General features: G+C 41.3%; 1 protein-coding gene across 5 annotated transcripts in view; it reads right to left on the bottom strand.

Annotated features, from left to right (window-relative positions):
* Positions 1 to 14,445: 14,445 nt before the first annotated feature.
* KCNJ15 (potassium inwardly rectifying channel subfamily J member 15) overlaps positions 14,446 to 23,436 on the bottom strand; it is a 43,188-nt gene continuing 34,197 nt past the window's right edge. For 3 of the 5 annotated variants that reach the window (XM_058523104.1, XM_058523105.1, XM_058523102.1), the window contains exons 2-3: positions 19,228 to 19,328; positions 14,446 to 16,963 (exon numbers count right to left, since the gene is read on the bottom strand). In XM_058523104.1, the coding sequence (XP_058379087.1) occupies positions 15,816 to 16,963; positions 19,228 to 19,312 (1,233 nt within the window). In that variant the 5' untranslated portion in view covers positions 19,313 to 19,328 and the 3' untranslated portion in view covers positions 14,446 to 15,815. Of the gene's footprint in view, positions 16,964 to 17,939; positions 17,986 to 19,227; positions 19,329 to 23,436 lie in introns of those variants that run through there. The other 2 variants (XM_058523107.1, XM_058523106.1) reach the window with 2 other exon arrangements.

The raw sequence follows: 23,436 nt of genomic DNA, 5'->3' as shown, positions 1-23,436 counted from the left end.
TATGAACAGAAGTGGGCCTGTTAGGTTTCAACAAGTACTGTGCTCTCAGCACAATGCAAACACACTGTGAGACTGGGGACAACAGCCTCTCTCCCCTATGTGTCTTACTTGGTCCCCTGGAACCTCAAGCTGAGCTTTAAGTGAAAACAACCCTGCAGGACATACACATGAGTCAGTGATCTGAGCTACATCTCTGAAACAAAGATGGCGCTAGGTGTTCCCCCTGCCCCACCCTTGCCCACCTCCTGTGGCACATTTCTTCCACCATCTCTGGTCGTCCATCCACTCCTAAGCATTCCATAAGCAACTCCTTTATCACATGTGTTATGAAAAGAAGAGATACGTGGAGGATGGTGGAGATCCACGCTGGTGGATAATGCTAGGATGCTGTAGTTCTGCTCTACTCTATTATGGCTCCTAGGGATACACTGCCTGACAATTAGAGATGAGAAAACCTGGAACTATTTAACACTGTTGTATTTTCCAGACTTCTCCAGAGCCTATCGTTTATTGAAATTGCCCATCTTTCTCTCACTTTCCAAGATATTTTTCAAATACATTCCTTTAGCACATTATGTCTGCACACCTAATATGTGTGTAATTCTGGGTCCTAGAACTGCCAAATATGTGAACTTTCACCCAAACCCACATTTTCTGATGTATAAATTTTCAAACCTTCCCCATTGTTTCTTTTTCCTATATAAAAAAAGTTTGAAAAAAGGTTAAAATATCTTTCAGGCTTCCAGGAAACTTTATTAAATATCTTGATAAATGAAGTATAAAGAAGTTGAAATATGCAGATCAAATTCCCCTTAAAGTATGTGAAGCTTCATACAAACGAGGGGAAACGTGCTTTGCAGGACCATAGTTTCATTTTTTCTGAACCAAAAGCACTTGGAAAAAAATAGTTTGAGACATTCAGCAGTTCCAAACTGTGGCTGGGCTCACCCATCCCTAATTTCAAGGGAAATTAAATCCATGTGTTTCTCATTCATTTACACTCAGCTCACCAAAATACTATTTGGTAAGAACAGTGGGATGACCAGGAAGCTGCCCAGGCTGACTTTGAGCCATGTTGTCCTCAACTGGGAAGTGGACTTGGCCAATAGCCGCTTGGATCAGCTTCTCTGGTGGTTGGTCTTCCACATGGAACCCACAAGGTCCTAACGAACTCGAAACTCACTGAGGTAGATTCATAGATGAGTTAGGGCTCTGAGAGGTCAATGGCCCAGTTCCCTGCCTCAGGCCAGATCTACATTCAGAGCCCTTGTTAATCCAGTTTAGATCTGTCTTCATTGCTAATCCATTCTTGTCATCAACTACCTCCCCCTTCAGGAAATTCCTCCTTATAACTGCCCAGAAAAGCTCATGTACTGTACTGGACACTGTCAATGCGTCACTCAGACTTCCTAGGACACTGTTTACCAGATTTTTGTCCCCAGCTCCCAACTTCTGCAAGCTTTGCTGCTAGAGGCTCTCCCTGGATCCTGGAGTTATCTTATCCTCAGCCCAGGAGAGGAATCATGTATTGTAAGGAATAACTATGTTACTTAAAATGGGGTTTTTGGTAATCAGTCTGGTTTAGACAGGGAATAACACCACACAGAGACGTATGAAAGTGAAAGATTTATTGTACTCACAAGTCCTAGAGGAGGGAGGCACAGCAGAGTACACCATGTGGGGACCGCATGGGCAGAGGGCCCAGAGTGGGCTCCACCAGGCAGGTGGGGAGCCGAGAGGGAGTGAGACCCATGGTGAAGTGCCTTCATGGGAGTCAGATGGAGCACACAAGCAAAAGGCGTGAGAGGGCTCACTGGTGTGTTTGAATGTCACTAGGACACAGTCAGGGGAGGGCAAGAAGGGGAAATTGTGGCAGGGCTAGCCTTATCACTCTGGTCCATCTGGTCACCTGGGGGGGTGATCACAGTCTGTTCATGGAGATGTTGAGGCAACGGGAAAATAGGAAGTTTTAAAAATATACAATACCAATCAGGAGTATTCTTGGAGAGTGCATAATGAGCAAAGGGTACCAGCTTTCTCACTAGAGACCTGCTGGATGGAAATGTTTGACAGGCCTATAGGAGTGCACTCCAGAGTCATCCCTGTCTTATAGCTCCCTTACAGTCTAAATGAATCTTCATTCCCTTGATAGCCAGAGATCAAAACAGCAGCCAAGTCCCCAGAAGCTCATCGCTTGGCTCTTTCATAGTGTGGGCTCGCTGGTACAAAGAGATACTAGGGAAAAGCTTGGGACTGGTCCTGCTCGAACACGACATTGCTACTGGGAGAATGGAGGAGAGTAGTAAGGGAATGCCAGTTGGCACTCTTGGCAAACAGCTCAAAGAGCAGACACTGCTGATGGATGCTGGGTCAGCTAGCAAAGGATGACATGTTTTCAGAGGAAGGTACAAGGAGCCTGCCACCGTCTTGTGGACAAAGCCTGACACATGGCAAGTGCTCAACAAATATTTGATGTTGAAACAATAAAGCCCTTCATAAAGAATGGCTAAATGGAAGATTCTTGGATGCAGATGAGTAGTTCTGACTTTCAGGCCAGGACCTACCACACTTGGGTACCACAATTCCTCTGAGGAGAAGCCATGGAGCACAATGGTTACATGTGGGTGCTTAGGGTTGAATCTTCCTCTTCTGGGTATCAGCTGGGAGACCTTGGTCAAGTCCCTTAAACCTCCTGTGCTTTGGTTTTGACATTTGTTGTTATGGGATAATAATAGTACCTATCTTTGCATTCAGGATTAAAAGAGTAAATCCATGTGCAGCCATGAGAATGGCACCCAACACTTAGTACATGTGTAATAAATGCAAAATGTTATTGCTATTATTATTATCAGTCTCACAGATGAGTAACACTGTATAGGAAGAAGTTGTGGGACATGACAGCTCTATGATACTGAGAGAGGTGATTAGTATCACCCACGGGAAGAGGTTTTATAAAATGCTCTTCAGCTGCATTTTATCTGTATTGACTACTTTAATCTCAGGTTGCTTTAAATGTGGAACTCAGGCTAGCAGCTGGGGCATCACCTGGAAGCTTGTTACAAATGCACAATCTCAGGACCCATCTCAGATCTAATGAATCAGAATCTTCATTTTAATTAGCTCCTTGGTGATTAGCATACATATTAATCCTTTAATCCAATTTATTGTGGTAAAATTAAGATATAATTGCATCAATTTAAATTGCCCTGGTTGATATGTGTGTCTGTGTTTAGCTTATTGAGGTATAATTTATATATAAAAAATTGCACACATTTAACATATACATATTGATGTGTTTAGACATATGTATACACCCATGATACCATCACCACAACCAAAGTACTAAACATATCCGTCACTTTCAAAAATGTCCTTGTGTTCTATTTTGTATTTTTTTTTGTAAGAGCACTTAACATGAGATCTATCCTCTTCACGTATTCACATATTGACAGTCCTTCTTATCAGAAGGACTGGTGTGGAGCCACTTGCCTAAGTGATCCAGGGCCTGGGAACAGTCCAGTTGCAGGGTCTGGCTCCGGAGACGCAGGTGGGCAGCTATGGAATGTCATCCAGAGGCTTGGTAAGCTCAGTTATGATGTCGAGGCAGCCTTCTGAGAAGTAGGTGCTATGCATCATGGCGAGTCAATACATCGGTCAGGATCACATTATCAGGAAGATCATAGGCATTGTCAAGAAAGCCGCTCACACAAGGCAGCCAGCAAATGCAGCAGGAGTTGCCCAGGGATGTCCCAGACAGAGGGAGAAGTGTAACCCAGATTTCTAGACCAGAGACTGGAAAGACAAGGAAACACTCAGGGAACTGTTAATAGTTCAGGATGTTTGAAGACTGCAAAGGAAAGGAATGCCAAGGGAGGAGGTTATCAGGAGCCAGATCAAGGAGAGACATTAATCCCGTTTTAGGACACTGGCCTTTATTCTGAAGGATCGGGTTTTAGTGAAGGAGTAATATGATCAGATTTCTACTTTAGAATGACCACGCTGGATATAGAGTGGTGGATGGATTGGAAGGGAGAAAGGCTAGAGGCTGTATAGGCAATGTAAAAGGTCCCAGTTTAAAAACTTCAAAACACCAGATGAAAGATGAGGGTAGCCTGAGTTAAAGGAGGAGCAATTAGAATGGCAGAGATGAAACTGACCTGAGAGCCATTTCAGGAGTGGTGTGGACCGGGATTGGTGATGGATTAGATACTCATGGTGAGGCAGCAGGAGAAGACAAGGGTGGTCACAGGTTTCCAGCGCTGGAGGAAGAGATAGTCGGGGGAGGAACACAATGTATAGGAGCATCGTTCTCAGCACAACACGCTGCTACCTAATTCTGCAAAATGGTGCAGGGGCAAGGACCGACCAGGCATAACGTCAGCTTGTGAACTGCAATGGCTGCAGAACCACCTCAATGAAGCATGCCTGAGTTGCTGGCTTGCCAAGAAAGGGTTTTTCCTAATCTTTATAGTAGGAGACACAAAATGCCAAAAAATGACAGAATTATGAAATGCATCTGGAAATCAAATACTTTCAATTCCCTCAATGATACTGGGAAATCAGCAGGCCCTTTGTGATAGCAGTTGGAATGGGAAGTCCAGTACATGATTCACTTCTAGAGGCTACAACTAGCCTCTGACTGTTTGAAAACCGAGGTTAAAAAGTCTTCCTGTGTATGAAACAGTGGGGACAATTTCCAAGAAAGAATCCTCTTTGTTCTCTACACTGAGAACCAGAAGGAAGGAGTGTCTGCCATAGCTTCCGTGCAGCCAGGATCAAACCACTACGGACCATCTGCTAGAGATCTGCTTTGTTTGTCCATTCTGCAGGACTGAGGAATCCAAGACAGTCACCATAACCGAGGGAAGCCTTTGTCTCTTCCAAGGAGAATAGGAGGAGGGTTGAGTGTAGACAAGCTATGATGACATGGGTAGGGAAGAATGGTGCTATAGGTTAAATTGTCTCCCCTCAAAAAGACACATGGAAGTTCTAACTCCCAGTGCCTCAGAACGTGACCTTATTTGGACATAAGGTCTTTATGAAGGTAATGAAATCAAAGTGAGCTCATTAAGTGGTCCCTAGTCTAAAATAACTTGTGTCCTTACAAAAAGGGGAACTTTGAACACAGACACTCACAGAGGAAAGATGATGTAAAGAGACAGGGAGAGGCTGTGTGAAGATGGAGGCAGAGATTGGAATGGTGCTGCCACAAGCCAAGGAACGTCTGGGGCTACCAGAAGTGGAAGGAGGCAAGGAAGGATCCTCCCCTACAGGTTTCAGAGGGAGCATGGCCCTGCCGACAACTCATTTCAGACTTCTTGCCTCCAGAACTGTGAGGCAATAAATTTCTGTTGTTCTAAACCATCCAGCTTGTGGCAATTTGTTACAGCAGCCCTAGGAAAAGAATTCAAATAGCATAATTCTTTCAGGAATCTGCTTGTATCTCCTTAGTACAAAGCATGTTGCCAAATCAATATTATACAGAAAACACAACTCTCTAAGGTAATCAGGTGATTGTTAAAGTGTCTGTTTTGGCTAGGTAAATATTAAATGAACCACTTCATCTGATGATGAGATATATACCTATGGCTGTAAGGATGTGCTTGCCTTCTGGCCTCCAACCTTTCCCTTGGGTTGGAGGGAGCACTGATGCATGAGCTGTGGTTTCCAGCTCTGATTCCCACTCATCAGAGGAAATGAAGATGCTGTGGGCCATTGGCGCCTCACCAGGTCTACCTTGCCCCAGGTCCTGCTCTCCTGCATCCTTTATTTCCAATGAGGAAGCCCCAGTATTTTACCCAGTTCCATTTCTGCCTTGGCCAGCCTCTATGTGCCTTGGTTTTTTGCCCCAGAAATAAAGTTTGCCTTGCTTCCCTTCTTTACTGACTCCTACTAGGAATAGGGTCCTGCCCCTGATTGGGAGGCCCTGGGTCTGGGTCCTCACTTCTGAGACTTAGCTCCCTTGATCTTATCCTTTATTGTGGATTCATGCTACACAGCCCTCCCATTTGCCCTTCGTGTCACGTATCTGCCCGTGAAATGGGGAGATTTGCAGACCTGTCTGGTGTAAGGACCCATTTGTTAGAACCTCCTTCTACAGTCAGCTCCAGGGTCTCCCTTGTGCCCTGAGTTTCTAGCTTTTCTTGGCATCTGGGTCCTGATCGTTCCTGCTCCAGCCCTGGTCGTTATTACCGCAGTGACTGTATGTGCTGAGGCCACTCATTGGCCACTGTTAGGCTCTATACACTCAGTATCAGATTCCAGCGAGCTCTGCTGATTCTGTAGTGTTTGCTTATCTCTACAAAGCTCTCTTTGTCTCTTGGCTCAATCAGCCAAGACCTTAAGATGATTACCTATCTTAGAGTTTCTCTTAGAGTTTCTCTGAAGAGCTCAGTATAAATCCTTACAAATCAAGCTTTCAGAGCTCAGCAAAACAAAGAGCTGGAAGCTTACCTCTCTGTCCACGGTTGGCAGCACTGTAGCAAATCTCTTATTATTTGCATTGCTGCTCTTCAGCATTAATTTAGCACCCATGGGTCAGGTCTGTGTTGACATAGCAGCTCATCCATGCTTTTGTTTTATCTTGATAAAAACACTTGCGGGCCAGGCAAACGCTTCTTTGCTCCAAGACCATCAACCACCAAGTCTTCTAGGCTCCTTTGGATGCACCCTGTAAGGGCTCATCCAGGAGGCAGGAGAGAGCTTGAGGAGGAAGATAAGCTTTCCCTTCAGGCAGTCTTGAGTTTTATTCCTTGCTAGCTGTGTAACTTTAGACAAGCTACTCGACTTCTCTGAGCCTCAGTTTTATCATCTGTAAAATGGAGATCCTAACTGTGCCTATTTGTTTAAGGAGATAAAATGCAATCATAATGAATGTAAGAAACTTTGAACCAAACTAGGTACATATGCTTGGTCACCACGACCTTCCTCTGGGATTTCTTGATCCTGGTCCCCTCATGTCTCTTCTTTGGCCAACTGTTTGTCCTTACTTAGATGATCAGCAGGGTTGTGGATTCTGTTTCAGCCTTGTGAGTGGCGTTCATATCCCTCTGCCCTTTTCTTCTGGGTCAATTGCTACATATCATTTCTACCTTCTAGATACTTATCCCACATGCTCAGTCCCTGAATAACAGACCCCTTGCAGCATGTTAGGCCTTCCTGTACTTCATCCAGCCTCCCAGCCTCATGTTTTCCCGGGGTGATCCATTCTGCCATCACTTTAGCCCTGATTTTGACCCATCTCACATAGAAATCAGCTCCACGGTGAGATTCCTATGTTGCAAATTTAGAAGACAGAACACTAGACCAGAAGGGAAATACCCAGGTGGCGGCACTGGCTCACTGGGTCACAATGGGTGAGACACTGAACCCCGGTGAGCTGTAGGGTCTTCTCTGATAAAAAATAGATAATTAGACATGTCCTACCTCCTTCGTTGGGTATAAAATGGACTATTAAGTGTTGGAAATTGTTTGAAGCATTAAGAACCCTACAAGTTTGCTCTCTGCAAATCCAAGGTGTGACCAGAAGTCATGAGGGTGTGTGTGTGTGTGTGTGTGTGTGTGTGTGTGGCTTGTGTGTGCAGAAGAGGCATGCTGGCAACAGGACATGCTACAACACACTTCACATGCAGCAGGTCCAGCTGGATTTGTGGTGGGGGCGGGGTAAGGAAAAGCACACACTGTTCTGTGTTTGTGTAAAACGGTGAGTCTGTTGTTTACAGCAGACTTACGGCGGATCTTTAAATCATGTGCAGATCTTTAAATCTCATGTAAACAGAGTTTACAGGGAGACATACTGTCAAGAGCAAGAATTTCTTGCAGACTCAATGGAGGCAAACCAAGAATGATACAGAAAGCGGTCCTTGGGACTGGTGAAAAGTAATGCGAGTCTGGGGCACTCACGTTACTACATGCTAAGCACTATGATGGAAATGTTAAGTTCAAGTAAAGGGATAGAAAATTTGGAATAAAAAAAAAACAAGGTAAGAGTTGGAATAAAAAAAAAACAAGGTAAGAGTTTCTGGGAAGAATATGGACTTGAAAAATTAAACCATTAATATTGTTTGTCTGACATTTTTGAAGGCAGGTGAACAAAATCAAGGATTTCTGAGAAGAGACATTCCGGCTGCCAGGATGCCATGTTTCCAGCGCAGAACCAAAGCTTGCCATGTTGCTGGGACAAACTCCTGTATTCACCGCCCCAAGGACGTGGTGTGGTGAAGGCAAAGCTGTCTTATGTCTTAGACATGGATAGCTCAGTTCTCGGCCAAGGTCATTCTACAAGCGCAAGCAGATGCCTGAGATAATGGAGTAGAAAATAATATGTGACTAAGAAATTTCGTGCAAATTAAAATTAATAAAAAGCATCCCACTGACCAGGCTCATTATTGTGTTCCAGATTACTGTACACTTTCCGGAAAACTTTTGTTTTTCTGCCCAAACAGTATCCTCAAATCTGACATCCTACTATATGCACCAGCCTTTTTAATTTCCAACTGTCACATTCTCACACAAAGAACAGAGTCTTGCCACCATTGAGAATGATGTAATGAATGAGCCAAGATTCCAGCAGAGCAGGTTCCAAAAGGGACACGTGTAGAAGGTTTGGAGCTGTGGCAGCTACTTTGTTTTGTGTGTGTGTGTGTGTGTGTGTGTGTGTGTGTGTGTGAGAAGCACCAGGGAAGAGCTTCAAGGACAACAGCTGTCCCTTGAGTGCATATCTCTGCTGTGTGGATTTGAAATAGTTGTATTGCTTTAAAGCCACACCCATTCTGATGTCTTTATGGCTTATATAACTACGTGTTTTCTTTCTTTTAATCCATCAAAATCAAAGACTAATGAAATGTAAGAGACTTTGGTAAGGAATGAGGTGCTGAAAGGATGTTGTTAAATAGTTACTTGATCTTTAACTATTGACTAAAATGGAATGATCAACAGAGCAAAAAGGCAAAGAAAGAGTTAAGGCAGGGATTTCATTTTCTTTTCTTTGATTGGAAAGGAAGCAATATATATTTCTTTAGGCACTGATAAATAATAACGTCTTAACAATTTTTAGGACTTAGTCATCCCCTAATTATTGTAGTTACCATCTATGGAAACAGTTATTTCAAATGAGTTTATCCCTGAGCTCTCTAAGGAAATATTAGCTCTCTTTCCATCCGTGCACCTCTATAATACCATTACCATTCCAGCGAAATGAGAAGAAATTCAAGACTATAAAATTTGCTTCATCGTATTTACCATTGTTTCACAGATTAAAGTGATTCCATATATAAAAAAAGAAAGGTGTTGGAGATACATATGGAAACAAGAAACGGTTTGACAAATAGAGATATGGATTTGTAGAACATGAAAGTACACATTTCAAGCTGATTTGTCGTAGGGCAATTGGGCACAGTGGTGACAGAGTATACACATATCACTTACTGTGAGATTTCCAACACACACCAAATAATAGCTTAATCTTGAGAAACATGAGTCACTATTCTGCTAAGGCAGATCCAAGCCTAAGACTAGTTTAAAAATCAGAAGAAAGCAAGGACACCCATCTTGCGGCATGGTATAGCAATCAGATGTAATGTTATATATAGCACTACCATAGAAACTTTGGTAAGTGTATGCTGCCAGGATTTACAAGCAGTGGGACCGTTTGCTTGTAAAATCTGCATGTCATTTGGGATTTCGATCTCCACAACGTTCCCGTGAATTTCATCAAGTGGGATTTTGGAGTGAGTCCTTTTGGAATGGAGATGTCTGTTTACCAAAGCATTCTTTTTGTAACTTACAATTCCATGACACCCTACAGAAATAATTCTTCAAAAATAGATCCAAGTTGGATGTTATCCTGCCTTCCTCTCCTGACTGCTGTTTAATACTCCGTGTCGGCACACAAACACGGCTTCCTCTTGCGATCTGGAAGTTTGTTTTTGTAAAAAGTCCCTGATGCAGTCATGCTTCCTGTAATGATTTGATTTAATACAACATCCTTAATCCTAATATTTGATTGCAGGTGAAAGAATATAGTTAAATTACAGTGAATGAAAAAATCATTCCTTTGAACTCCCCAACAATCACCTTCTTGGAAGCTCTGTACTTTTTCTGTAATATTAAGGACATTTGTAATAGTAACAATTATTATTATTATTGCCAAGTGGTCACATTTCTTAGCTCAGAGTCAACAACTTCTGATTTTTCTTTTTTTTTTAGGGAATAGGTACTCTATAATCAATTGTGGTGGCTCTCTTGGAGTCTAATTTTGAGTGGGTTCCAACTTTTTTTACTTGAATAATTTAGTAGGGTGAAATTGCATATCTTAAGGGGGTGGGAAGGCATGGATACTAGATAAGATTTAGCCTTGAATAAAGATAAGATCATAGTTAAGTACTGCATCATGTGGTAGGAGCTACCAAACAAGGAAAACTTGGTGATGGACTTAGAGGTTGACTCCTTCAATTCGGCTTTGCCTGTTCAGTATTGGCGAGGAATACAAAAGCCATTGACCTTATTCTCCAACAGGAGGTTGGGAATCAGGGCTCCTGAACGCCACGTGGAGGAGGACATTGAGCCTATTGTTCTAGGCCTTTCCTTGGTACACAAGCTCAGAGAGTGTGCTGTTCTACACTGAACAGAATGTATCAAAGACCCCCTATATTTGACTGAAATTTACTTTTACTAATTGGGCAAGCTAGGAAAACATCTTCTTGAAATACCCCCTTTCTCTCCTACCAGTAGTTATGAAAACCACAGCTTCCAAAATGAAAGGACACTTGCTTGTTGCTCTTCTAGAGATGAGCATAGTTTGGGATTATGAGAATACTGTCTGTAGAGTTGTCAGACTTAGCAAATAAATATACAAGACATCCAGTTAAATATGAAGTTTTTTTGAATTGCCTATGCAACTTCGTAATTTGAAAAAAATAAAATGCAAGACACTTAGGGCATCTTAATAAAGTCCATACGGGATGCAGGACAAAAGTTACTAAATACAAGACGTGTCTTGCATACATAGCATGCTTGGCGTTCCTAACTCTGGTGTTATATTCAGAGTTATATGGTCTATACTTACCTTTGGCTTTTATACTCATGTATCAATTATGTCCTTTGACATCCACAATCAATTCTTGTAATTTTATTAGGAATTAACTATCAACTCCGATCAACAGCTTTTTCTTGGTCTTTTATTTTTGTGCACCAGCAACATACCAATTGAAAAATAAAAATTCCTGTCCCCAATAATTGGGCATCTAAATGTCCACAGATTACTAATTTGGATTGATTATTTTTAAGACACAAGATTATTTGAATTGACAGAATGGATAGCAAAGATGAAGAACAGTCAACCAAGCACACGTTAAAGTTGAAAGGAAATTGAGTGCAGCAGAAGAACTGACAGAAGATGAAGATGAAGTGAAATGGCTGAAGCTTTATTTCTGCCTCATGTTTCTTTTTCATTAAGTATTTAATGGAAAAACTTTGGAAAAAAGATTGGACTTAATCCATCAGTGTTTCTTAAAGCCTAGGAAAATTGCTTCTTCTGGGAAGCCAGAAGAATATGATGACACAGTCTGTTGTAATGCAAGACTGAATAACCAATTTTTTCCTACAGAAACATTCTTTTCCACTCGTAGAAGTCACTTTATGTGAAAGTCTAGTTGATCAACTATTAGCTTTTATTTTTTACACTTTTCCCACTGCCTACTTTACTCTGAAAACTTTGTTTCAGATTCCTTTAAAAAAAAATCAAAACAATACAACAACAATAAAAATGGAGTTTACTGACAAATACTAATGCCTCAAGAAATTGAGTAACTCTTTTATTCTTTAAAATCACAATTAAGTTCTGATCATACCATTTCATTGCACATTCTAACTCTGGAGATTCCAACTCTGCTCCAAAGACACATTCCCTCTGAGAGAAGAAACCACTCATTGCAGTGCACAGGTCCAAGTATTGGTCGGCGGGTCATTCTGATTAAAAATAAACTGAAATTCACCAAGACTAAAATGTATGCAGTTAATCAATAAGAAGTGAAGTGTTAAGCTTTACACCTTCAAGTGTAAGTCTTGTCAGGGGAAGAAATTAAGTGCATCTTGGACCTACTCAGAGTCAAATTCTGGAATTTGAGTGCACACTACAGAACTTGGAAATCAAGACTTGAAATGCTAATATCTTTCATTTAAAAAAATCCCATCCCGGAAAGCTACGATAAAATAGCCTGCATTCAAAACTAGTTATTTCAAACGTTTAACAGGCAAAGAAATGTCTAGCAAGAATGAAAGCCAAGACTGAGAGACTAGAAGTCTTCATCGTGCCACAAGGTCAAATGTCTGACCCTTTGACCCTAGTGATAAAACACAGAACCAAGCCCAAGGATGAGGATGATCCTTTGCTGAGCTACCAAAGCAAAGGCCTAGTGCCTTCTTTGCTTTTCTTTTCTCTTTTCTCCTTTCTCTGGATGGTATATGAGCACCGAAGATCCAAGCAAGGAAGAAAGAATCATACTGGAGCAGAAGGGTCGTTTTTTTATATCTTAATTTACATTTTGATGGTATCAAAATCACAGTCCATTAAAGTTCAAAATTTAATTCAAAGAAAAACCAAATGAAATAGTTGCTTAAATTCACTCAAATATCTGGTCCACTCATTCATGGCATTTTTCACTTTCAGCCAGTTATTTTAGATTTCTGGAGTCTCGTCTCTGTGCTGTAATTTCCCCATGAGTGGGAAAGGGAACCACTGTGTGCTTCCACCCCCATTCCAAAGGTGGCTCATTCTGAGGGTCAATGAAGGAAACTTTGCTCTGCTCTCTAGGCCCATTGGCTTGTAGATACCATGGAAGTAGAATATATTTCATTACTGAAATAACACACGGCTTGCAGATTACACTGATTTGCTGCTATTTAGTTTGTGGTTTCTCAAACAGAACATAACATTTTGGAATGATCTCACTGAGAAGGCCTGATGTATTGGAAATGTTTCAAAATGCAAAAGGCTTTTTGGGTCAAAAACATTCCACGAGTTTGACTGCTTCTTAGTTGGGTGTTGATCTGTTTCAGTCGAAGACTGTCCAGATATAATCAAATAAGTTTGCCTCCTGAATCCTTTGTTAGCATGTTAACACAAGAGTATTTCGTACAAAGGAATAGTAAGTAAGTGTGCCTGGAAAATATTGTTTCAAACCAGAAGCAACTTTTGAGCTATGTACTGAATATTATATTACAATATTATTTATTGACTTGTGCAAGTATTGGCTTTTTAAGAGACTGCATATTTATTTTGTGTGTAGTGCAAAAGATCAGATGATCAAGTCTTCCAAATTTGGCTGAAATCGATATGCTAAATGAACATACAGATAGATTTCTCAATCTTATCCTACATCATTGTTCTATATACAGTATAAGTATGCAAGATTCCTAATTTTGATCACATTCAAATGAGCAGCGATGTAAATACTTTGAAAAGAATTTAGTAGTGAACAGAGAAACTGTAAACATGCTTATGGCATTATTTTCCTGTTGATTATAACACAATATACAGTAAAAAAAAAACACATATTACAACTCAAAGAGCTAATATCTAACTATGCTAATGTAATTTTTTGAAAGAATTAAGATCTAAAACAGCTTGCCATGAAATTAACAGAAGAATAAGAAAAAAAACTTCCTGAATAATTACAGACAAAAGCCTCTTGAGCATTGAGATTGTTCTTTAAACCTTTACAACTTTACCTCCATTGTTCTTATACCTGCATTAGATGTTCAGCCACGTTTTCTGTTTACTGGAAGGACATTTGAAACTGTGGTGACACCAAGATATGACCAGATGTGCTGTAATCCACATCACCATTTCACTGATAATCTGAATCCATTAGATTACTTTCCCCATTTTCTCTGAGTCCCAAAGTTCCTGTTCTTATAGAACCAAATATACATGAGCATATTTGTCAAGAACTTGCTCTCTCTCTCTCTTTTTTTTTTTTTGCTGAGGAAGATTAGCCCTGAGCTAACATCTGTTGCCAATCTTCCTCGTTTTTGTTTTTTTTTTTGGCTTGAGGAAGATTAGCCCTGAGCTAACAGCTGTGCCAATCTTCCTCCACTTTATATGTGGGATGCCACCACAGCATGGCAGACAAGTGGTATAGGTCTGCGCCTGGGATCTGAACCTGTGAGCCCGGGCCACCGAAGTGGAGTGCGCTGAACTTAACCACTACACCACTGGGCCAGCCCCAAGGACTTGTTCTCTTAATAGCAAATGTCTTTCACTGATCATTTCCACAATTATACCAGAAGAGCCAAAGTGTGTGTGCCTGTGTGTGTTGGTGTGTGCGTGTATATGTGAGCTCACACATATGTCCATGTAGCACCTGCACACATACAGTCTTCCTGGGTGAATATGCAAATTTGTCCTCGTTTGAATGAAATGAGAATTCACCTTTTGCACATTAAGCCAATCCTAGCCCCTTTATTCTCTGTCCCCAAAGAAATGCAGGATACCAGGCTCCTAAATTCTTCCAGAAGCAAAATGTTACCTCTGTAACACTGAGTTGTGTGAGATTTATTTAAATACTGAGGGCATTCTTTACATGTTATCAAGGAGTCATCTGTATATGAACTCTTCATCCACAGCTCCTCTTCTTCCTCATGGCCCCATCCAACATTACAGACTTCAACATCCGAGCATATTTCCTGGATTGTTACGCAGCTTAATTTTCCTTTTGCGCGAATTCTAATCAGCGAGCATGTTCTTAGCATGAGTAAGACAACCATTACTCTCAAGAATTTTATTTTGCTCTTGGAATGTCAGTGGCACTTCCTTTGTGGACAAAGGTATTTTAACAGACAAGGAATGAGATGGCTGAAAGGACTATTGGTCCATGATAATGAACTGAAGAGAGAAGGACAGATCTGGAGGCCACATGGACATGGGACCCAGAGAGCCCCATGGCTTCAGAAAGTTGCTTTGCAAACATTGTCTGGAGTGGAGCTTTTCAAACTTTCACGGGTACACAAACCGCTTGGTGGTCTTGTTAAGAGACAGACTCTGATTCTCCAAGTCCGGGTGGCGCTGGAGAGTTTACGTTGCAAAAACTTCGAGATGGTACTGATGCTGCTGGTCTGCAGACCACATTTCGAATAGACATGGGCTAGTACATTCCAACAAAAAAATTAGTGTGACAATGGCATCAGCTGCATTTGTATCTGTTTTCACAACTGTTAATTCCTGATATGATCAATTTCATTCCGTACAATTAAATCCACGAAAGAGAGGTGAAAATGGAATCATTGCATTTTGTGAGTACAGAGTCCTCCTGCCCCTGTTGAGGTATCACCAGGTAGCAGCCATTATATATAACATTTTCTATGATGGAAAAAAGAGTGTGTTTTAGAGCGATGATATTAATGAATACCGAATCACATTTCAACTCTTGACCACAATATCTTTGATACTTGGATTGAATAAATCTGATATCCTTGTATAGAAATGCATTTCCCTTCAATATCAGCATTGCTAAACGTCTGTCCATCCAGCAGGACATTTTTTTCAATTGCTCTACACCAAGTTTTTTGAAATGTAGCCCCATTTTAGAAAATTTGAATTTTGAGAGTTCGCTTCAGACAAAGCATTTAAAAGGAACCCTCTCGAACATGGAAATGCGTATTTAGCCACCAGAACAAAGGAAAAGATCAATTTTGTAGTCTGTGAGGTTTTTTAGGGTGTGTCTACACATTTTCACTTTCACAGTGACCTTTGCGTTTGGAACGAGCTCAGATGTGGAAACAGCTGGCAGAGTTAAACCGAGGCAACACCACGACCATCAGACGTTGCTCTGTTGTAACAAAAGGGTTCTCAGTTCTCTTTCCCTCTGATCCTCCTGCCTGTACTTCTCCTCAAGTTTCTGCTTCTCAGAATCCGCACAGTAAAAGGTACAGTCTGAGCTCTTCCGGATCTGCTCAAACTGACTGAAATCAGCCACATACTTTCCGTTTTTGGAGAGAGAAACCACAGGCACAAACTCAAAACCCCAGTAGATCTCCTCTGGGATATAAGATGTGCGGCTCTGGCAGACAGCGCTGGTGGATTCCACTGTGGCGTTGAGGAGGACCACAAGTTCAAACTCCTTCTCCTTCAGGTTTTGCCGTGTGAGGTCTCTCAGGGGGCTTGTCTCATCCAGCACATGGTAGAATGTCATGGGCAAGATGAGGAAGGGGCTCTCGGAAGAAGAGTCCACGTGGAATTTGACGGTGGCTTGGTTGAGGAGGATCCGCTCCCCCTCCTTGGTGACATGGGTCTGGAGGAGCTTGCCGGAGAGCTGGCACTGAATCAGGAGACTCTTCCTCATGTTGGCCACTTGGATGACCAAGCACAGCTTCCCGTTCTGCTTGGTGATGACAGCACAGTGGCTGAACTTGATGGTCTCTGCTCGCTTTTTGGGTCTGGCGATTTTTGCCAGGAAGGTGCCCGTGATGAAGATCTCAATCAAGGTCGTGATGACCAACTGAGCAACCAACAGGAAAATGGCATGAGGACATTCCTCTGTGATGGAACGGACTCCATAGCCAATGGTTGTCTGGGATTCTAGGGAAAAGAGAAAGGCACCTGTGAGAGAGTCCACTTTCATGATGCAGGGGTTGTGATTTGAAATACGCTCACTGGGTTCTAAGTCCCCATGAATAAACGCAATGGCGTAGTAGATTACTCCAAAAAGGAACCAGGTCATCACGAAGGTGGCAGCAAACAGGGTGAGCTTGTATCTCCACTTCATGTCAATAACAGTAGTCCACAAGTCTTGAAGGTAGAGTAAGTATATGCCGTCCACTTTGTCGATCCTCACGTTGCTGTGTCCACTCTTGGACATGACTCGGGGCCGGTGGGTCTTGTGTCCAGCTCCCACACTGTGCTTCACCAGAGGAGCACTGGACATGCTAATGTGAATGGCATCCATTGTCAGGCTCTTGGGAACCCCTAAGAAAATGACAAAGAAAGGCGTTCCATTACAGTCACATGTGGTGGAATGTCCAGAAAATAGAAATAGGATAATTATGTCAAATAAGTGAGTGTATATGGATGTACGCAAGAAAGGAGAATTCTGAAGGCAAGACTAATTGATTTGTGCTTGAGGAAATCAGTAGGGTAGAGTGAGGAGCACAGACTTTGGAGACAAGTAAACCTGGGTTAAACGTTGACTCCAATTTATTTACTGTGTGACTCTCAGCAAGCTATTTACCTCTCTGGACCAGAGCTCATTGATCTTTAAAACTGGAATAAAGCCTACTCCTCAAGGTTTTTGTGATGGTTAAATTAGACAATGGCTATAAAGTGCCAAAACAGAGCTCACACTCAAAAAACCGATGCTAATCTTATCTTTGTGATATCACAGTCATACACATCTACTCCGCAGAGTATCATGAATATTTTTGTATATTCAGCTATCGTGGATTTCTAATTATAAAAAATGTAAAAATAAATTGACCAAGCGTAGGGTCAGTACCAATATAACTAAAATGTACCATCTATAAGATAGTTCTTGATATAGCAATGGAGAATATGAATACAAATTTTTAAAACTTACATAGTATTACTAAAATTTTAAAAACCCTACCCTTTTACACAACATTCCCTGTTATAGCAATTCATTTTTTCCCCTAATCCAATGAATAATCTAGAATCCATGACCAGTCCTAGCTGCTAATTACACTGGAAAAGACTGAATTATCAAACCACCAAAAAAAAACCACATAGGGAATAATGAAGTTTTATTAATGGCTTGATCCATATGCTGGTTATTCTTAGAAAAGCGCTGTCGACATACCATAACAGGTGTGACATTTAGATGTGCCACACAAATTCCGCTTTACTTCTTTAGGACTAAGCAGAACCAGCATAGGGATCGATTGTAAAGAGCTAATGAATAAATAAATAAGTAGCAGAACGGACCTACCTAGAAGTGCCAGGCTCCCACACTGAGCTCCAGGGGATGCTCTGCCCTGCATTAATGACAGGAGCAAGCTGGGTGTGAGGACACACAGCATCTTATAGTCCCTGCCTGGGGCTAAAATAAATTCCCCCTACATTCCTTGAAAAAGATAATGTGAGAGATTACCGGGTAACTCTACCTGGTTGGCATGTTTTTTTTCCACCTCATTAGTATTTTAAGGATAAAAAAATTCCCCCTCTTTAAAAAGGAACCCGTATACACTGGTCTGTAATTCATGCAGTAATCTTTGCTGTGATAGCAGCATTATCTCAATAGAAGTTTTGAAAGTAATCCTCCGGGTAAATCCCTTCAAGGAAACTGAAACTGTATCCATCAGAGGCTACACCGGTTGAGGATGCAGTGGATCTGCTGGTCTTTTTCATTTTCCTGTTACATTATTAAGAGTGTGTCCTTTACTGAATGTCCCTTGACATGGTTTTATTTTCTTGGAAAGGAAAGTCACTTTTCCATTTTCATTGCAAAGAAGGGCCATAAGTCATTCAGAATTTATTTTACTGTTTGAAGCCTACTCCACTTATCTGGGGATCAATTTAGAAGAAACGTACAGAATATAATTGACGAGCGTGGGCTTTATCAGACCCTCTGCAGCACCTCTCAGTAACCAAGAGGAAAGGGACCACAACGAAAGTTTGGAAACAAAACGCCATGCTGGCATGCCGAAATGCACGGCCAAGCCCAGAACACCAGCACTGCCAAAGACAAATGATGCTCATGTACAAGAAACCGTATGTACTTCTTTTTTTAAAAAAAAGAAACTGCTAGGGGAAAGTGCATGCCATTCAATCCACTGAAATAAAAACAGGTTTAAGTTTTCCAATGTGAGTGATACACCAGTATCCTGCGGGCACAAGCAAACCTCCAAGCCCAGCCGTCCGCCAGATTCTGGAAAACTTGGCCCTGTTTATATGAAGGCAGTGCCATGAAGCTTCTGTTTTCACCTCTCTTTCAAAGGGGCAACAGGCCAGGCTTGGGATGAGCTGGATATTTTTCCTCTTTCTGCTGAAAGCTTTCTTGCTGCATTTCTGTGCATCTCGCGTTAGAGTTAATGAGACCAATAGCTGTCAGAAGTTGTTGGTCATAAATGGGAGAATGAGACATAGAGCCTCAGGATGGGAGGGTGTTGGGTTTAGCATCTCTCTGCAGAAAAGAGGGTCTGGAGGACAGTACTCAAAGGGTTAACACCTGCTCCCTCCCTCTCAACACCCTGCGCGCCCTCAGTACTGTTTACTACCTGGTAACTCACTCAGCGGGTCAGAAGGCGTCTTCTTCAAGGCAGGTGGGACGTCCTCGCTCCCCTTCACCCACCTAGCTACCATGGGATTCTGCTACTGCCTGAAAGAAAGGAGAACAGGTGGAGTTCACAGGTGTTTACTAAGAAACCGACCCAGTGAAACTGACCCTGAATGATTCCCCACAGACCGGACCGCAGCATTCACCTTCCAATCCTGGTAATCTGGCACAGTGCCCAGAATAGAGAAAAGCTTCAAAGAGTGTTTTAAGAATGAAATTGAAGCCCCAACCACAGCCCTCACAGGAGAATCCCCCTCTCTGGAGGGAGCTCAATGGAAGAACACTGTGGAAAGTGTGGGTTAACTCACCCCCATTGAGGCCCACTCTCAACTTACCGTCAGGCAGGGAGGCAGGAAGGGGAAGTGCAGAGGAAGTAAACAGTGAGAATTGGAAGGGAAGAGTCTAGAATATTTTTACCGCCTGTGGAAATGCATTATTGCTGTTGAGTCATAGAACATTAGGGTTGAAAAGATTGTCAGAACCAGGGCATTTGACACACATTTTTCAGAGGAGGAGACTGAGACCTGGGAGGTTGGTGACTTGTCTTTATTACAGGGATGGTTCATGGCAGAAAGAACGAGCTCCAAAGTCTTTGGAAGTTAGACCAGAGTTCTTGTCAGAACCCCGTGAATCCCTCTTAAACCTCCAAAGTTTGATGTAATCTGTTCTAAATTCAAGAGGTTCTTTTGCATCCTACTTTTCTGATATACTTCTTCCTAAGCCATACATATATATGTGTGTGTATATATATATATTTATATATATATCTCCTCATGTGTTTTTGTCTGTCTCACACCCAGAGGCACACGTTCACTTCACACTTCTTTTCTGGTCCTCCAATTACTGTAAATAATTACTCATTTATCATTTAAATAGTCCCAATTATCAACCTGTATAGCCTCTGTACACTGGATTCTCCCAGTGTGTTCACAGTGTATTTGGCAAACGACCTCTTCCTCACGACTCTGTTAAGATCCAGCATCTCCTTCTTTGCACCTATCAATTTACAAGTATGCTTTATCATTTGCACTTCATTATATGCTCCTAATTTATACTATTTTATTCCTCAACAGACTTTTTTTTATGAAATTTACTTCACTGTTGACACACACACTCTGATAATTTGATGTGACTGCCTCAGTTTTTTTTTTTTTTTCTTAGTGATTCTGCAATTTACCTGGTTCAACTTCTAAAATGTTAAGGGACAATAACTGTTTCCCAAAAGTTAAGGGGGGAAAGAATGATACAAGATATTCTCCTCTAATGTTCCTTCTTCTAAATCTGCAAATAAGCAATATTCCATACAAACCATTAGTAGTTTTCCTTCATCTCTAGAAATTGTGTTTATCTCTTCAGTTTTCATTATATTGTTCCAATATAGGTTGGGACTGTAATTCTTAGAATGGAGATATCTTTGTTGAAGTTAAGTCCTTGAAATTGTTACATAGAGAGGTCAATGTCACTCTCTTGTACTTCAAGCCAATAACATATACATGGCGTGAAGTCATTTGGGGCTTATGCTGTGTAGCAGTTGCTTTCTGGAGATAAAGAAAAAAAAACAAACACATTTTTGAAACAGAACTCAACAGTAGGCACATTGGAAAAATTTCTTAGCTATAAGAACTACGCTTCCAGTGTTAGGGACAAAATGATGAGAATGGAAAAAATGGAAAGGGAGTTTCCATCATCATCCACAGGGAGGAAAAAAACTCTATCAAAGAAAGGGGAGCTTATAAGAATGGATGACAAAGAAATCAGCCATAGTGAGCTGGAACACACTGTCCTGTCAGAGAGAAATCAACCCGTAAATGGCCAGAAAGCCACTGACCAGTTAGAAGAAATTCATATGCAAATAATAAATAGGAGTACAGTCAGAAGTGGTCCAAAGTGGGAAAGATGCAGATAAATAATAACAATGGCAAATACAAAAGATTCAGATAAGTAATAATAATAATAAAGCTTCAGATCAATAATAACCATAATCATCATCATAAATAGATAACACTACCTCACTTTGTACCAGCCACTCTTCTGAGTGCTTTCTATTTGTGAACTTAACCTCATACCAACCCTGCGAGCAAGTACCATCATTATCCCCATGAGGAGGAAACTGAGGCACAGAGAGGTTAAGTGAGATGCTCAAGTTCCCATCCGCTGGCATGTGGCAGGAGTGTCCCTGTGAAGCTCCCCTGCCCACACTCTTGGCCATCCTGACGAAAGTGCTCAAGCTTTATCTGCATCAGGACCAGCTGGAGGACTTGGGGTTTCTGATTCAGCAGGTTTGGGTTGGACCCCAAGAATTTGCACGTCTAACAAATTCCCAGGGGATGCTGCTGCTCCAGGAACACACGCTGAGAACCACCACACCGGGATACACGGGTTGAATGATACCAACAGCTTCTCGCCCTTGATGAGCATCCTTATCTTCTAACTTTCCCTTAGCATCTGAAATAACACGATTGCACACAGGCATTGAGAACATCTGTTTATTAATTTTTAGAAATGTCTAATCTCCACCATCCTTATAGATGAACGCCGGCTACCCTGTGACCCAAGGCTAAATATTAATTTTTTAAAGCAGCAATATATGGAGAACCTGATCAAAACTATAACAGATTATTCATATTTATTATATAAATGTTATATAAATGCTATGTTATAGAATAGGTAAACATTATATGTCATAAAATTTATATTATAAAACATAGTAAATATATAGATATTATGATATATTCTTTATATTATGTTAAATATATATTATAAAATAATATAAATAATTCTAGTAGAAATATTAGCCAAAATTAAGTACAGAGAAGTCTTTAATTCCCATAATAGGCTTTCATCCATCACTTTTACTAGCCAACCTGTGTTTACATGATATCTCTTTTTTTCTAACTCTCAAAAGTGGGATCCTCCAGCTAACTGTTACGTGATGTTTTGTTAGGGAAAAAAATACAGTTTAACAATGATTTTTTTCCTCCTAATTCGTAAAACACTGAGACTTTCTAAAAACTTAGAGCTCTGTGGAGTCAAATTTTGGAAGTTTTCAATTTGCCCATCCTGGGAAAAACGTCTGTGTTCCATGGTAGGCTAACAAGATATAGGCACCTGCAGAAAAATAACTAATAAAAATAGCAAGGAGGCAACAGCACCCTAAATCCAGAGTTTCTCAACCAGGCCTCCCGTGACATCATTCCACATGCCTTCAAATGGGGTGGTGAGGCACGGAAGAATGAAATCCAAATCAAAACATAACTTTGGGTTTCCAGACTAAAATGAGAACTTGAGGGGATCTGATTTTAAAGCTCTAGCAAAACAGATTCCTCTGTAAGAAAAGTTGCTTAAAAAGCTCCCTTGGACGTCAAATATTACTGACAAAACAATTTTTTGATGATCTCTGTCTTTGCCACAAAACTGAAGTACCTAGATTAAATTTCACTTTAAGAATACACAGGTTTAAATATTAGTAGAAAAACAAATGCTTGACAAGAATGCACTCGGGGTTCACTGAACTCAAAAGGTTTAAAATAGTGCAAATAAAATCAGTGAGGCTTAGCTATCCTCTCTTTGGATCCTGTGACTGTGGCCACACAAGCACACACACTGGGACCTTGGCTTTGGCCTTGTGCCATATTCCTCCTTGCTCTTTAAAGCAGTCTAGGACTCGCTTCAATGGCTGGTCTGACTGTTCGTCATCCACCTCTTGACTCCATCAATGTCAGCTGAGGACAAGAATGGCTTTGCCCAAGTGGCCTCACATGTGCACATATTCATTGAAAAAAAACATGGTGGACAAAGTTGACTCTCAGAAGATTCCATAGGGTGGCCCTTTGGTTCTTATCTGCTGGGAAAATTACTCTTTCCTTCTGAAAACCCATTTTTTCCCCCTCAGGCCACTGAGGACTGAGGATGGATGGGAGGAATGACAGCTTCTCAGAGGCAGTGGAATTGGTCATTCTTCTCCATGAGAATCATAAGAATCCGAGAGGAAGCACCAGTTGAGATGATGGCAAATTCATAACATAGTTTCCTCTACCTTGATGACCTATGTGTTGAAAACATGAATTTGGAATCTAATTGGTGGAGCTGTGATAATTTTTGGTTATTGTGGTTGATTGTCTATTACTCCCAGTTATTCACTGTCCCTCTC

The sequence above is a fragment of the Diceros bicornis genome, chromosome 27 (genome assembly GCF_020826845.1).
Source record: "Diceros bicornis minor isolate mBicDic1 chromosome 27, mDicBic1.mat.cur, whole genome shotgun sequence".
NCBI classification, from domain to species: domain Eukaryota; kingdom Metazoa; phylum Chordata; class Mammalia; order Perissodactyla; family Rhinocerotidae; genus Diceros; species Diceros bicornis.
The sequence above is the reverse complement of the archived record's forward strand: the minus strand, read 5'-3'. Positions and strand labels throughout refer to the sequence as shown.